The sequence below is a fragment of the Pristiophorus japonicus genome, chromosome 9, assembly GCF_044704955.1.
Source record: "Pristiophorus japonicus isolate sPriJap1 chromosome 9, sPriJap1.hap1, whole genome shotgun sequence".
Classification (NCBI taxonomy): domain Eukaryota; kingdom Metazoa; phylum Chordata; class Chondrichthyes; family Pristiophoridae; genus Pristiophorus; species Pristiophorus japonicus.
Genome location: NC_091985.1, coordinates 129,764,133 through 129,776,208, shown reverse-complemented (window position 1 = coordinate 129,776,208; position 12,076 = coordinate 129,764,133). Strand labels below are relative to the sequence as shown.

The following is a 12,076-nucleotide window of genomic DNA, read 5'->3' as shown; positions in this document are numbered from 1 at the left end:
GGAGGGGGGAGAGAGGAGGGGGAGAGGAGGAGGGGGAGAGGAGAGAGGAGGGGGATGAGAGGAGGGGAGAGAGGAGGGGGGGGAGAGGGGAGAGAGGGGGAGAGAGGAGGGGGAGAGAGGAGGGGGAGAGAGGAGGGGGAGAGAGGAGGGGGAGAGAGGAGGGGGAGAGAGGAGGGGGAGAGAGGAGGGGAGAGAGGAGGGGGAGAGAGGAGGGGGAGAGAGGAGGGGGAGAGAGGAGGGGGAGAGAGGAGGGGGAGAGAGGAGGGGGAGAGAGGAGGGGGAGAGAGGAGGGGGAGAGAGGAGGGGGAGAGAGGAGGGGGAGAGAGGAGGGGGAGAGAGGAGGGGGAGAGAGGAGGGGGAGAGAGGAGGGGGAGAGAGGAGGGGGAGAGAGGAGGGGGAGAGAGGAGGGGGAGAGAGGAGGGGAGGAGAGAGGAGGGGGGAGAGGAGGGGGAGAGAGGAGGGGGAGAGAGGAGGGGGAGAGAGGAGGGGGAGAGAGGAGGGGGAGAGAGGAGGGGAGAGAGGAGGGGGAGAGAGGAGGGGGAGAGAGGAGGGGGAGAGAGGAGGGGGAGAGAGGAGGGGGAGAGAGGAGGGGGAGAGAGGAGGGGGAGAGAGGAGGGGGAGAGAGGAGGGGGAGAGAGGAGGGGGAGAGAGGAGGGGGAGAGAGGAGGGGGAGAGAGGAGGGGGGAGAGAGGAGGGGGGAGAGAGGAGGGGGAGAGAGGGGGGAGAGAGGAGGGGGAGAGAGGAGGGGGGAGAGAGGAGGGGGAGAGAGGAGGGGAGAGAGGAGGGGGAGAGAGGAGGGGGAGAGAGGAGGGAGAGAGGAGGGGGAGAGAGGAGGGGGAGAGAGGAGGGGGAGAGAGGAGGGGGAGAGAGGAGAGAGGAGGGGGAGAGAGGAGGGGGAGAGAGAGGGGGAGAGAGGAGGGGGAGAGAGGAGGGGGAGAGAGGAGGGGAGAGAGGAGGGGAGAGGAGGGGGAGAGAGAGGGGGAGAGAGGAGGGGGAGAGAGGAGGGGGAGAGAGGAGGGGGAGAGGAGGGGGAGAGAGGAGGGGGAGAGAGGAGGGGGGAGGGAGGGGGGAGAGAGGAGGGGGAGAGAGGAGGGGGAGAGAGGAGGGGGAGAGAGGAGGGGGAGAGAGGAGGGGGAGAGAGAGGAGGGGGAGAGAGGAGGGGGAGAGAGAGGGGGAGAGAGAGAGAGGAGAGAGGAGGGGGGAGGAGAGGAGGGGGAGAGAGGAGGGGGAGAGAGGAGAGGAGGGGGAGAGAGGAGGGGGAGAGGGGAGAGAGAGGGGGGAGAGAGAGGGGGGGAGAGAGGAGGGGAGAGAGGAGGGGGGAGAGAGGGGGAGAGAGAGGAGGGGGAGGGGGAAGGTCGGATCCAGTCCGGGAGCGGGAGTCGGGTCGGGTCGGGTCCAGTCGGGGGTGGGGGCGGGGAGCGGGAACAGGAGCGCGGGTCGGGTCGGGTCCAGTCGGGGAGGCGGGGAGCGGGAACAGGAGCGCGGGTCGGGTCGGGTCCAGTCCAGTCAGGGGGGCGGGGAGCGGGAACAGGAGCGCGGGTCGGGTCGGGTCCAGTCCAGTCGGGGGGGGCGGGCGGAGCGGGAACAGGAGCGCGGGTCGGGTCGGGTCCAGTCCAGTCAGGGGGGCGGGGAGCGGGAACAGGAGCGCGGGTCGGGTCGGGTCCAGTCCAGTCGGGGGGGCGGGCGGAGCGGGAACAGGAGTGCGGGTCGGGTCGGGTCCAGTCGGGGAGCGGGAACAGGAGCTCGGGTCCAGTTGGGGAGGCGGGGAGCGGGAACAGGAGCTCGGGTCGGGTCAGTCGGGGTGGGGGAGCGGGTGTTGGGTCTGGTCCGGAGGCAGGAGGGGGGGGGGCGGGGAGCGGGGAGCGGGTGTCGGGTCTGGTCGGGCGGGGGGGGGGGGGGGGGAAAGCAGGAGCTGGCCGTAGGAGGAGCCTTATTCACGCAGCCCCAGTGAGGCCATTCAGCCAGGGCTTGGGGCTGCATGCTTCGGGCCCCTCCCACACAGTTCGGCGCCTAGAGCTACTGCACTTGCGTGCCCACTGTAGCGCGCATGTGCAGAGGTCCCGGCACGGTTTTCAGCGCAGGGACCTGGCTCCGCCCCCCCACAGCTCGTGCTGGCTGCGCCGAGGACCAGAGGACCTGCAGGTAGGTGGAGAAAACGGAGGATTTTTTTAGGCGCACTTTGTGGCACGAAAAACGGGCGTCCAGGTCGGGACTGCGCCGTTCTAGGCGCGTGTGGAAACTTGGGCCTAATATGACAGCATAGCTCATCACAAAATGCAACTATGTAGACCCACCGCTGGCATGCACTCATTTCAGGGCAACTGTCACCTCAAAAAAGGTTAGAGTGTTAAACTATCCTCTTGCCCTTTCTTCACCCCTTGCTATTTTCTTTTGGGGTGTGGAGGGAGAAGCAGGAGGCCAATTTCAGTTACACCCCTTACATGAACAGATGAAAATACCAAATTGGAAACAAGGGAAAATCACAACAGAAAAATGAAATATTGAAGTAAACAAGTCATGTATTTAAAATTGCTCAGGCTTACCGTACTGATGAAGGACCATCCAGTGTGATGTTTGTTTATATGGAGCAGAGAAAGGAGAAAATATAAAATTAATCTTTTTGCAGTGTTAAAATGATCTAAAATATTGTAAATTCTATATACTATTCCATAATCCAGGCAGTAGATAAAGGCTGTACAGTTTGTGTGTCAAAGGCAAGCTTCAATGCAGCACACTGGATCTTATAAGAGTTCCCAACATCCTTTAATTTCAGATCAATCCTACATTTCCCTAGTTTACCCACTCAACTATCATTGGAACCCCTTTTAAAGAAAGCATCTTATACAATGATAAAACTGCTTTGTTTAACAGACAGATGTGTACAAAAGAATAAAAAACTAAAATTGTGTGATCCTGGGGGCATTTGAAAACATTTTGTTTCACCAAACTATTCAGGAGAGAGAAGTGCCAAAAAGACTATAGCAGGCATGTAATTTCCCTCAATAGTATCACATACATTTAATATTACATGTGAGAGGTACCTAATCTATTCATCCTCCTGGTTGCATATCATAGAGCTTCAGGGGCTACTGAAAAGATCAAACCAATTCTCCATTTGATTGTCCCAAATTACTAATACTACCTGATATTGGTTTCCAATTTAGAATTTATTTATTACTGAGGTAACAGCACCAAGCACAGTTCTTTCAAACCTCCATGCCCACAAAATAAACTGGAATATGAAATGCAAATAGAACTGAATTGCCCGAGGCTTCACGGGCTGGAATTCCAGGGTTTGAAGGCCACATGGCCCAAAGGCAGGACCTTTTTTTGGCTTGTGTTGTGTTCGGAACCATAGCTTTACCAAATATCTTTTTTTTTAAAAAAGACAAACCAGTAAAATTGGTTTTGATTCAAAAAATTAATGAATGCAAAATTGTGACATCTGTCCACTGACCAATACACCTTACTTTGTTGGCTCCTATTATTGCCCAAAGTTTTGATTTAGAACAATGATAGTTATAAAAATCTTGAAAGACAGTGAAATGATTAAGTTACAATCTGTTAATTCCCCCAAGTTATATTTCTTTCGGAAAAATAATTAAATTAAAAGAAAACGTGGATTATCAACGGCCTGGAGGCAGTGAACACCGAGTAGTTGTATTAACAGGGTCAAGAAAATGGAATGAAACTGGAATAAGCATCAAGATATTGCATACTAATCACATCAATGTGTTTGTATCCCAGCCATGGTTGAAACGGTCAGCATTGACGAGACTGGATGCGGTTGGATCAAACAATGAGGGCTTGACAAGCCAACTCGCCTGATGCTTATTTGGATTGCCAGGAACGTAAACACTTTCAGCTGAAATCAACAAGAGACCTGTCTCAGCTGACTTCGCATGCACAGGCAACTCAAGGTCAAGCTTCTGAATCTAAAATTAGACAAGTGCATGCAACCAGTTACTGAGATTCTGCTGCAAGCAAAGTGAAGCATAATCACTACTTAAACTTGCGTTACAATTTGTCATGAACAAAACAATTCAGAAAGGTGCATTTTTAAAATGTTATAAAATTTAAAATCTATGCTGCATTGCACTTAAAAACAGGTAAAACATGTTGAAAATCTTCCTGATAACCACGTGTAAATCATTCAGTAGTTTGGGAAAGATCTGCCTGTTTTGCAAGATCCACTGTAAATTTGTTTTTAATAAAAGTTCCAGCATCAACATCCCCAACTGTAAAATATGAAAATGAATAAATTAACAAAATAGATTAAACAGCAACCCTTCGAACAGACATCTGATATACCTGTATTTGAATACAATTAAACTACCATTGCATTTCTTGAAACACTAATAAAAAGCATCTTCAACAGAACGATTTCTGAAGAACATTTTTCAGCTAAAGACAATCCACGCATTATTGAAACAATAAACTTAAAGCATCTTTACTATATAGTGATATACCCCAATGTGCTGCATAAAGTGGGCAAAACAAGTTAAGGGAAGAGAAACACAAGAGAAGCCAGAACTGGAGGAGGACAGGCAGGGAAAGGGCCGCATGTCAGGCAAGAGGGATCATATTCTCAGACTTGCCACGTGCAACACCACGTATGATCAACTAGCAGTATGTTAAAAATCTTAGGTCCGCGCGCACTTTGTCCACTTTTACCATTACAAGTTTCTATGTCCAGATTTAGAATGGAAATCACCTATGTAAACTTGTCATGTTGGCATTGAAACATCCCCCAGCCCCAGTGGACATGGACATTAGTAAAATGTAGAAAACAAGGAGAAAATGTATGACTTTAAAATGGGGACTGAATTGCATTTGCACATCTTGGTCCAGTTATCCCCCACCTCCTAGTTCCATTTCACCTGAAGACCACTTCCTTTTGACTTAAAACAATTTTTTGTTTTGAATGTTCAATTTTGCTGCATAGTGCCAGCGCCAAAACAAAATGGCAGTGTAGTAGCACCATTTTGCAACATGGTCATTATTGGCAAATAATGACCAAGAGCATAAAATGTTTTAACTTTGTGCAAACATCGTCCCAAGTTTTTATTTGGAAGTTAACACGATTTTGCACAAAACAAGAGACAAAATTAGGATCAATCACAATTTAAAGGCTCAAAGCTACTGTACTCCAGAATTTTCTGGCATGGATTCAGATAAGTCATACGACAAGGTAGCTTTGTTCAGATTTTTCCTCTGCTCTCTGGTATCAGTCACGAGTATTCCCATTCTTAGAAATGTATGCAAGTCCCACTGTCCCATCAGAAAAAAAGACACCATAACAATTATATTTTGCCAGTGTTCATTAAGCAGAAGTGTTTCACAGACAGGTGAACATATACTCCTGACTACATTTCTGGCAACAAATAACTAAGGTTATCAACTTGATTTTAAAATTGATTGAGGTTACTTATTAAAAGCAAAGACACTGCCACACCACACACGAAGCTCTCCACAAAGATTACATCTGGGATAGGCTCACATTTGTTTACTCACATTAGTTCACACACTGAACTCAGGAGGTATATATTTCGCCATGTTAATTACACAACAAATAACAGCAACTGATTTAGAGAATTGACCACGTTCCAGTTTATATTAGAAGCTGGAACAATCTCACCAGGATAACCACTATGGTCCAAACATCATCACGACAATAATTTTACACATTGTTTGGGATGGGTGCACCCAGCCATAAATTCACACAATCGAAAATCTGCACTATTTTAATGGTATACATATTGGGAACTACAGACGCTGCGTTTAATTCGAAGTCACCTAATTCAAATTATCTGGATGCATTAGTTAAGTACTAAATTCCCACTCTGATGTATACTACAGGTTGAACCTCCCTTATCCAGAATTCCCTTATCCAGAATCACCCCTCGTCCAGAACCATCCCTGGCTACCGGGTGGCGCATGCATAGAACTCCAACATGAACAAATTGATGTCCTTCCTCGCTGCCGACTCCTGCAATTGCTGGTCTGACCTCGCGATCCACCGTTGTCCCCCCATGATCTCTCTGCCGCACTCCCAGCCCGGTATCCCCTTGCTCAGTACCTGTACCATCCAATTTAACATGACCACCCCTCGTCCAGAAAAATCCCTTATCCAGAACAAGCCAGGTCCCAAGAGTTCTGGAAAAGGGAGGTTCAACCTATATTGAATTCAATTGGTGGATAATTCAATTTACATCACAAAAGACAACTTTGAACCATTACGAATAGATTGTTAGTGGTGCAATATGCCTTGGTGAAAACTTCAGGGAATGCACAGCGCAGTACACATAATGGCAGCACAGCAGAACCTCTATTATCTGGTATAATGGAATGTCATCCATCTCCGTGGCAGATGATCAAGTGTACCACAGTGCTGGTATTACATAAATGATGTAGTAGAGGTTGATCCTCCCTTATCCGGCACCCTCGGGACCTGGCCTGTGTCGGGTGAGGGATTTTAATCGGCCGGGGGGGTGGGGAGGTCGAAGAGTCGGCGCGGCCCAAGTGGGCCCAAAGAATTGGCGGGGCCCCGAGGACGCAGCCCGCCAGTCCAATCCCCTGGAGGGAACGGTGGGGAGGAGCGGCCGGCCGGAGGACTGTGACTGCAGGAGTTCCAGCAGGGTTATGAGGAGAAGGCAGCCGATCGAGGAGAAAGATTATATCGGAGAATATGATTTTGACTGGCCACATTCTGCGCATGCGCCACCCAGCGGCCAGGAATGGTGCCGGACGAGGGGTGGTGCCGGATAAGAGAGGTTCAACCTGTAAAGGATTAAGCACAAGAATGAAGTTATAATACGAGACATAAATGGAATTTAATGTGTTCTGTGGTTGATTTACATCAGATGTTATTGCTAGTAGACGAGGCAATGAGGGTTTGTCCCACAAAAATTCTGATGGGTAATTGGGAAGGAAGTACAGTGCAGATAATAGAAGCTTCACTGCAGTTTTACAGCTAATCTTTTGAACATCAGATAGGAAGATTAGATCCTCAGAGCATGTTAAGTGATGTGCTACTCGTAGCCAAACTGAATTCACACACTAGATAAGGGAGCTATAACTGTGCATTCAAACTCAAGAAATTACAAATTAATCCACCAATTACTTAAACCTCAGAACCAATTTTCTTTCAGAACGACAAGTCTTTTTCTAAACCTTTTTCTAATGCAAGAAATGTTCAATTCATAGCATTTTCAGGGAGGGAAATAAATGGGTTCAGTTACAATCAGCACCCTTAAACACACACATGAAAACAAAATGATTAATGCTGTTTCTCCCCCCACCGGCCCGCCGATTGATTATTTGGATTAATATTTTGAAGAGTCCCATCATCTTCAGAGAAAACTAGCCAGGGTGCAGTATTAGAATTAGCAGTGTAAGGAAGCTGAAATAGGTCAGAGAAGAGGTTGCGAATAAAAAAAAAGACATTGAAAGATTACTAAAGTTAAAAGGTTAACTAGAGGACAGTTAACTAGATGAAACAAAGGATAACAGATAAATATAGCACAGTATGCAGAAAGAGTGGCCAATAGACAAGTCCTTGGGATCACATCAATTAGTTTCAATTCCATGTCACCGCAGAGTATTGTATTGTATACAACGCTCACACTATTGCAATTAGAAAGGCATCTAATAGTTTGGGAGCAGCTTTTGACAAGATCATACAGTTAAAAGATGACGATAAGGAAAACAATGTTGGTCTATTGTCAGGATCCAATGATGTAGCAGATATTTTTTTTAATTCATTGAATAAACTCTATACCCAATAAAATATATTGCATTCAATTTTGATCATTTTAAAAAAGGGAGCATGTGCCTTATAAAAGTTGCAAAAAGCAGCTATAAAAGCACCTCTCAAAGTCACTGCACTGAAGCGAATACTGAATCATGCTTTCAAAAATAAAAAAAAGGGATCAGTTAAAATTACACCACTGAGCTCATAACTACATTCGGAGAACTGGACAACTGTGAATCAACAACAGGAACATGCAAAAATCAAGATCAGAGATGCTGAGTGACAAACTATCGGAGAAGTATGGATGAGGGGTGGGCATCAATAGATAGAATTAGCTTTCACAAACACTTTCTATTAAAAATGTTTATACTATAAATAATACATGGACTTCCAAAAGTAATTTACATCAGCTTAGACCTCTAAACTTGCTCATGACTTGGTTGGAACATCAGAATTCTGTGCTAACCAAAACAATAAAGTGTTGGTTTCTCATTCTAAACCAAGTCTTTGGAAAGACTAAGGACTCAGAGTTACACGAAGAACATATTTACACTGCAAGTACCAATTTGAAAATAATTTTTAGAGCGAGACTGCTTAGAAGCATCAGTCTGGTTTGTAAATCAAGGGCATGTCAAACCTGACTTACAAGATGTTCAGAAAGTACGCTGGTCCTCCTTTTAAATATTTATCTTACCTCAATTTAAAATGCTTAGAGAGCAGGGATTCTCCTTGCTGCACTCAAAACATAAATGTCTAGCTGTTGAAGAGAGCTTTGAGCATGTCTGCATTCAGGCATGGGCAAGACTCTCCTCGACAGGACGGTTAAAGCTCTAGCCAAACAGAAGCTGAGCAATGTAAGCAGGGTTCTGCCTGTTTGCAACTGAAACTGTAGCTACCGGTCAACACTGTAAATGCATCCTACTGTAATTATGCCCCAGGGAACACGCCACTTAAACTTTACCATTAATCAGTTAAAACTTGGTAATTGTGCTAAATTCATGACATTTTTATAGTGAATTAGAATACACTACAGGAGAGAAAGTAAAAAACACAGTACAGAATTCTTGTGAATTTCTTGCATGCCCAATTATTCTGAACAGAAATTCAGCTCTTGAAATATTTTAGTTATCTTAATTGTGAAATGTAGCCACTTTCTAAAAGTCTTTAAAATCAGACAGCCTACAGGGTGATTACATTATTTAGAATGTACAGCACAGAAACAGGCCATTCTGCCCAAACTGGTCTATGCCAGTATTTATGTTCCACGCAAGCATCCTCTCACCATACTTAATCTAACCCCTTCAGCATAATCTTCTATACCTTTCTCACATAAGTATCTTCTTAAATGAATCGATACTATTCGCCTCAATCTTGTGGTAGCAAGTTCCACATTTTACCCACTCTCCGGGTAAATTCCCTATTGGATTTATTAGCGACCATCTTATATTTATGGTCTCTATTTTAGACTCCACCACAAGTGGAAACATCTACCCTATCAAACTCTTTCATAATCTCAAAAGGTCTCTATCGGGTCACTCCTCAGCCTTCTCTTTCCTACAGATTATTGTGCTGCACAGCACATCAAGACAAATGTTAAATGCTAGCAAATTGAGGCAACCTGAAAAGGGGCTGGGGGACAAATACAGGACTTACACAGGATATTGGGGTAGAAATTCCGACGTCCCGGGCCCGTACGAAGTTTCTACGGATCCGGGAAGGCATCGGAAAAGTCGGTTTTCAGCGCACAATGCGCATGCGCTGAAAACTGGCTTTTCCAATCTGTCGGCTGGAGCTTGACAGATCGTAGACATCTCGGGAACGAGGACATTTCTTGGGCAAGACTGCGGGATTTACGCACATCTTGCCCAGCAAATGTCTCAAAAATCTTGCGCCTCATAAAAGCAGGCGCAAAGCCTACTTTTACAGGCGCAACTGTTTTAAAACATACAAAAACACGATAAAATTAAATTATTAACATATTTTGTTAAAAACCCTCCCCACTACAGCAAGTTTATTTTTATCCATAATCTAAAAAACTGATTTTATTTTTATAAGACATAATAACTAATTTCAATTAATTTTAAATGTGTGGTCTGTTTTTTTATTATTGTGTGTTTGGTTTTGTTCCCAATAACAGAACTCGTAGATACGAGAGTCTCATTGCTATTAATGGGAACCTGTGAAATATTTAATCGATTGGGTGAGCAGTCACACGTGACTGCATCTTCTGTGTGGGAACCCTCCGGACGGGGGCGCGCTTCGCAGCGCAGGAAGAGAAGGCCTCCCCACTGGAATTCAGGGTGCCTCCTAGACCACCAGCTGGATTCGTAAAAATTCTCCGGCAAGGAGGTAATTGCCCACGGGAAGACAAAGGGGAATTTATGGACCATAATTTTCCTATCATTCATATTTATACAATGGAGGTAGTTTCCTCCAACATGTATGCTTTCCCATGAACCAACTGAATTTTGCTCTGTCATTATGGTGATGCAAATAACCTAAAATTCACTAAAACAAATACATTGATCACATTTCAAACATGTAACAAAATCATGTGTACTACTGCAGTTCTAAAGTTCCCAACAATGTAAATCATTAAACAATCTATAATAAACATTTTAATTAAATTCATACATCATACAAAAAGATTACATCTGGGCTGGGATGAATAAGGAAATATCAAAACAATTGCCAGTCAAAAGCTCATGGTTTGTGTCCAACTCCAGGACTTGAGCACCTAACCAGGCAGACATTTTAATGCAGTACTGAGGGAATACATGAATTCTCAAAAGGTGCAATCTCAGATGAGAGTTCTTGTTGAGGTGATGTAAAGGTTTCTTCAAAAAAATGGAAAGGGAGGTCTCATGGTCAAGACTGATCCCTTAGCCACTACCATCAAAAACAGATTACTGGTCATTTAACTCATTGCTGTTTGTGGGGCTTTGCCATTCACAATTTGGCTCCCCATTTGTCTACAAAGACAACAAAAGCAATAAATTGTCCTTTGCAACATGAGGGCATGAAAGGTGCCATGTAAACACATGTTTTTGGCAGATTTGCAACCACTCAAGTCACTGGGTTGTAGCTCAGATCCTCATATTAACACACACAAAGACAGTGCACAGTGGAGGGGATTTGGGAATATCAGCTGTGGCTCAATGGGTAACACACTCACTTCAAAGTCAGAAGGTTGAGAGTTCAGGGACTCGAGCACAAAAATCTACACTGACACTCCAGTGCTGTACTGAGGGGGCGCTGCACTGTCAGAGGTGTTGTCTTTCAGATGAGACATTAAACAGAGGTCCAGTCTGCTCTCTCAAGTGGATGTAAAAGATCCCATGGCACTATTGCAAGGAGCAGGTGAGTTATCCCCAGTGACCTGGCCAATATTCATCCCTCAATCAACATAGCAAAAAACTGATTATCTGGTCATTATCACGTTGCTGTTTGAGAGAGTTTGCTGTGCGCAAAGTGGCTGCCTAGTTTGCTACATTACAACAGTGACCACACTCCAAAAGTACTTCCTTAACTATAAAGCGCTTTGAGACGTCCGGGGGTCGTGAAAGGCGCTATATAAATGCAAGTCTTTCTTTTCAATCAACAGGTTATCCAGTCATTATCATATTTCCGTTTGTGGGCATATTTGGCTGCCGCGTTTCCTATAGAAGGCTCCCCCGGGTTGACAGGGGTGGTTTGACCTTGAATGCAAACTAAACTTGGAATGACCTACATCGCCATCGGTTACAGACGGACGCCGGGCGTCCAGCGCATTAAAGCGGCCCCTGTGGAGCCGGCGTCAATCCGACTCCCAGCCTTCAGCCTGAAGACAAGCCGCTGAGCCTCGGGCCTCGGGCCACAGGCTGCTTCCCCCCCCGCCCGGTGAGAGTGACAACAGGGATGTTTAGTGAAAAGACAGCGCACCTCATGAGATAGTCGCGAAAATCCTTGCTCTTGAGGTAGTCGGCGGCCTTGCGGGCCACTGTTCCAGCCATGGCGGCGCCTGACAACGAATTTCTCTCTCCCTCTCTCTAAAGGACAGCAGCGATTCCGCTGCTTCAACCTTGTGACGCTAGGTCAGGCTGCGCTGCACGCCGGGATAGCCCGGCCGCTCATTGGCCGCCTCCACAAACCAATCGGCTCTCAGCCTCCATTTTCAAGGGCGAAGGGGCCGTCGACGCGCGCGAGCTGTTGACTGGGGCGGCGAGGGGTTGCTAGGCAACCGCGTCGCGTGATGCTGTCAAGTGCGGTGGGAGCATGTCACGTGATGTAGGCGGCTGTCATACAGGTCAGGTGATGAGACAAAGCAGTCAAGAGGAGGTTGAT

At 46.4% G+C, this 12,076-nt stretch overlaps 1 protein-coding gene across 2 annotated transcripts in view; it reads right to left on the bottom strand.

Moving 5' to 3' along the window:
* mpc1 (mitochondrial pyruvate carrier 1) overlaps positions 1–11,843 on the bottom strand; it is a 19,670-nt gene extending 7,827 nt beyond the window's left edge. The window contains exons 1-2 of one of the 2 annotated variants that reach the window (XM_070889848.1): positions 11,675–11,843; positions 6,388–6,391 (exon numbers count right to left, since the gene is read on the bottom strand). In XM_070889848.1, coding sequence (XP_070745949.1) covers positions 6,388–6,391; positions 11,675–11,745 — 75 coding nt within the window. In that variant the 5' untranslated portion in view covers positions 11,746–11,843. Of the gene's footprint in view, positions 1–2,543; positions 2,670–6,387; positions 6,392–11,674 lie in introns of those variants that run through there. The other variant, XM_070889847.1, reaches the window with a different exon arrangement.
* Positions 11,844–12,076: the final 233 nt, after the last annotated feature.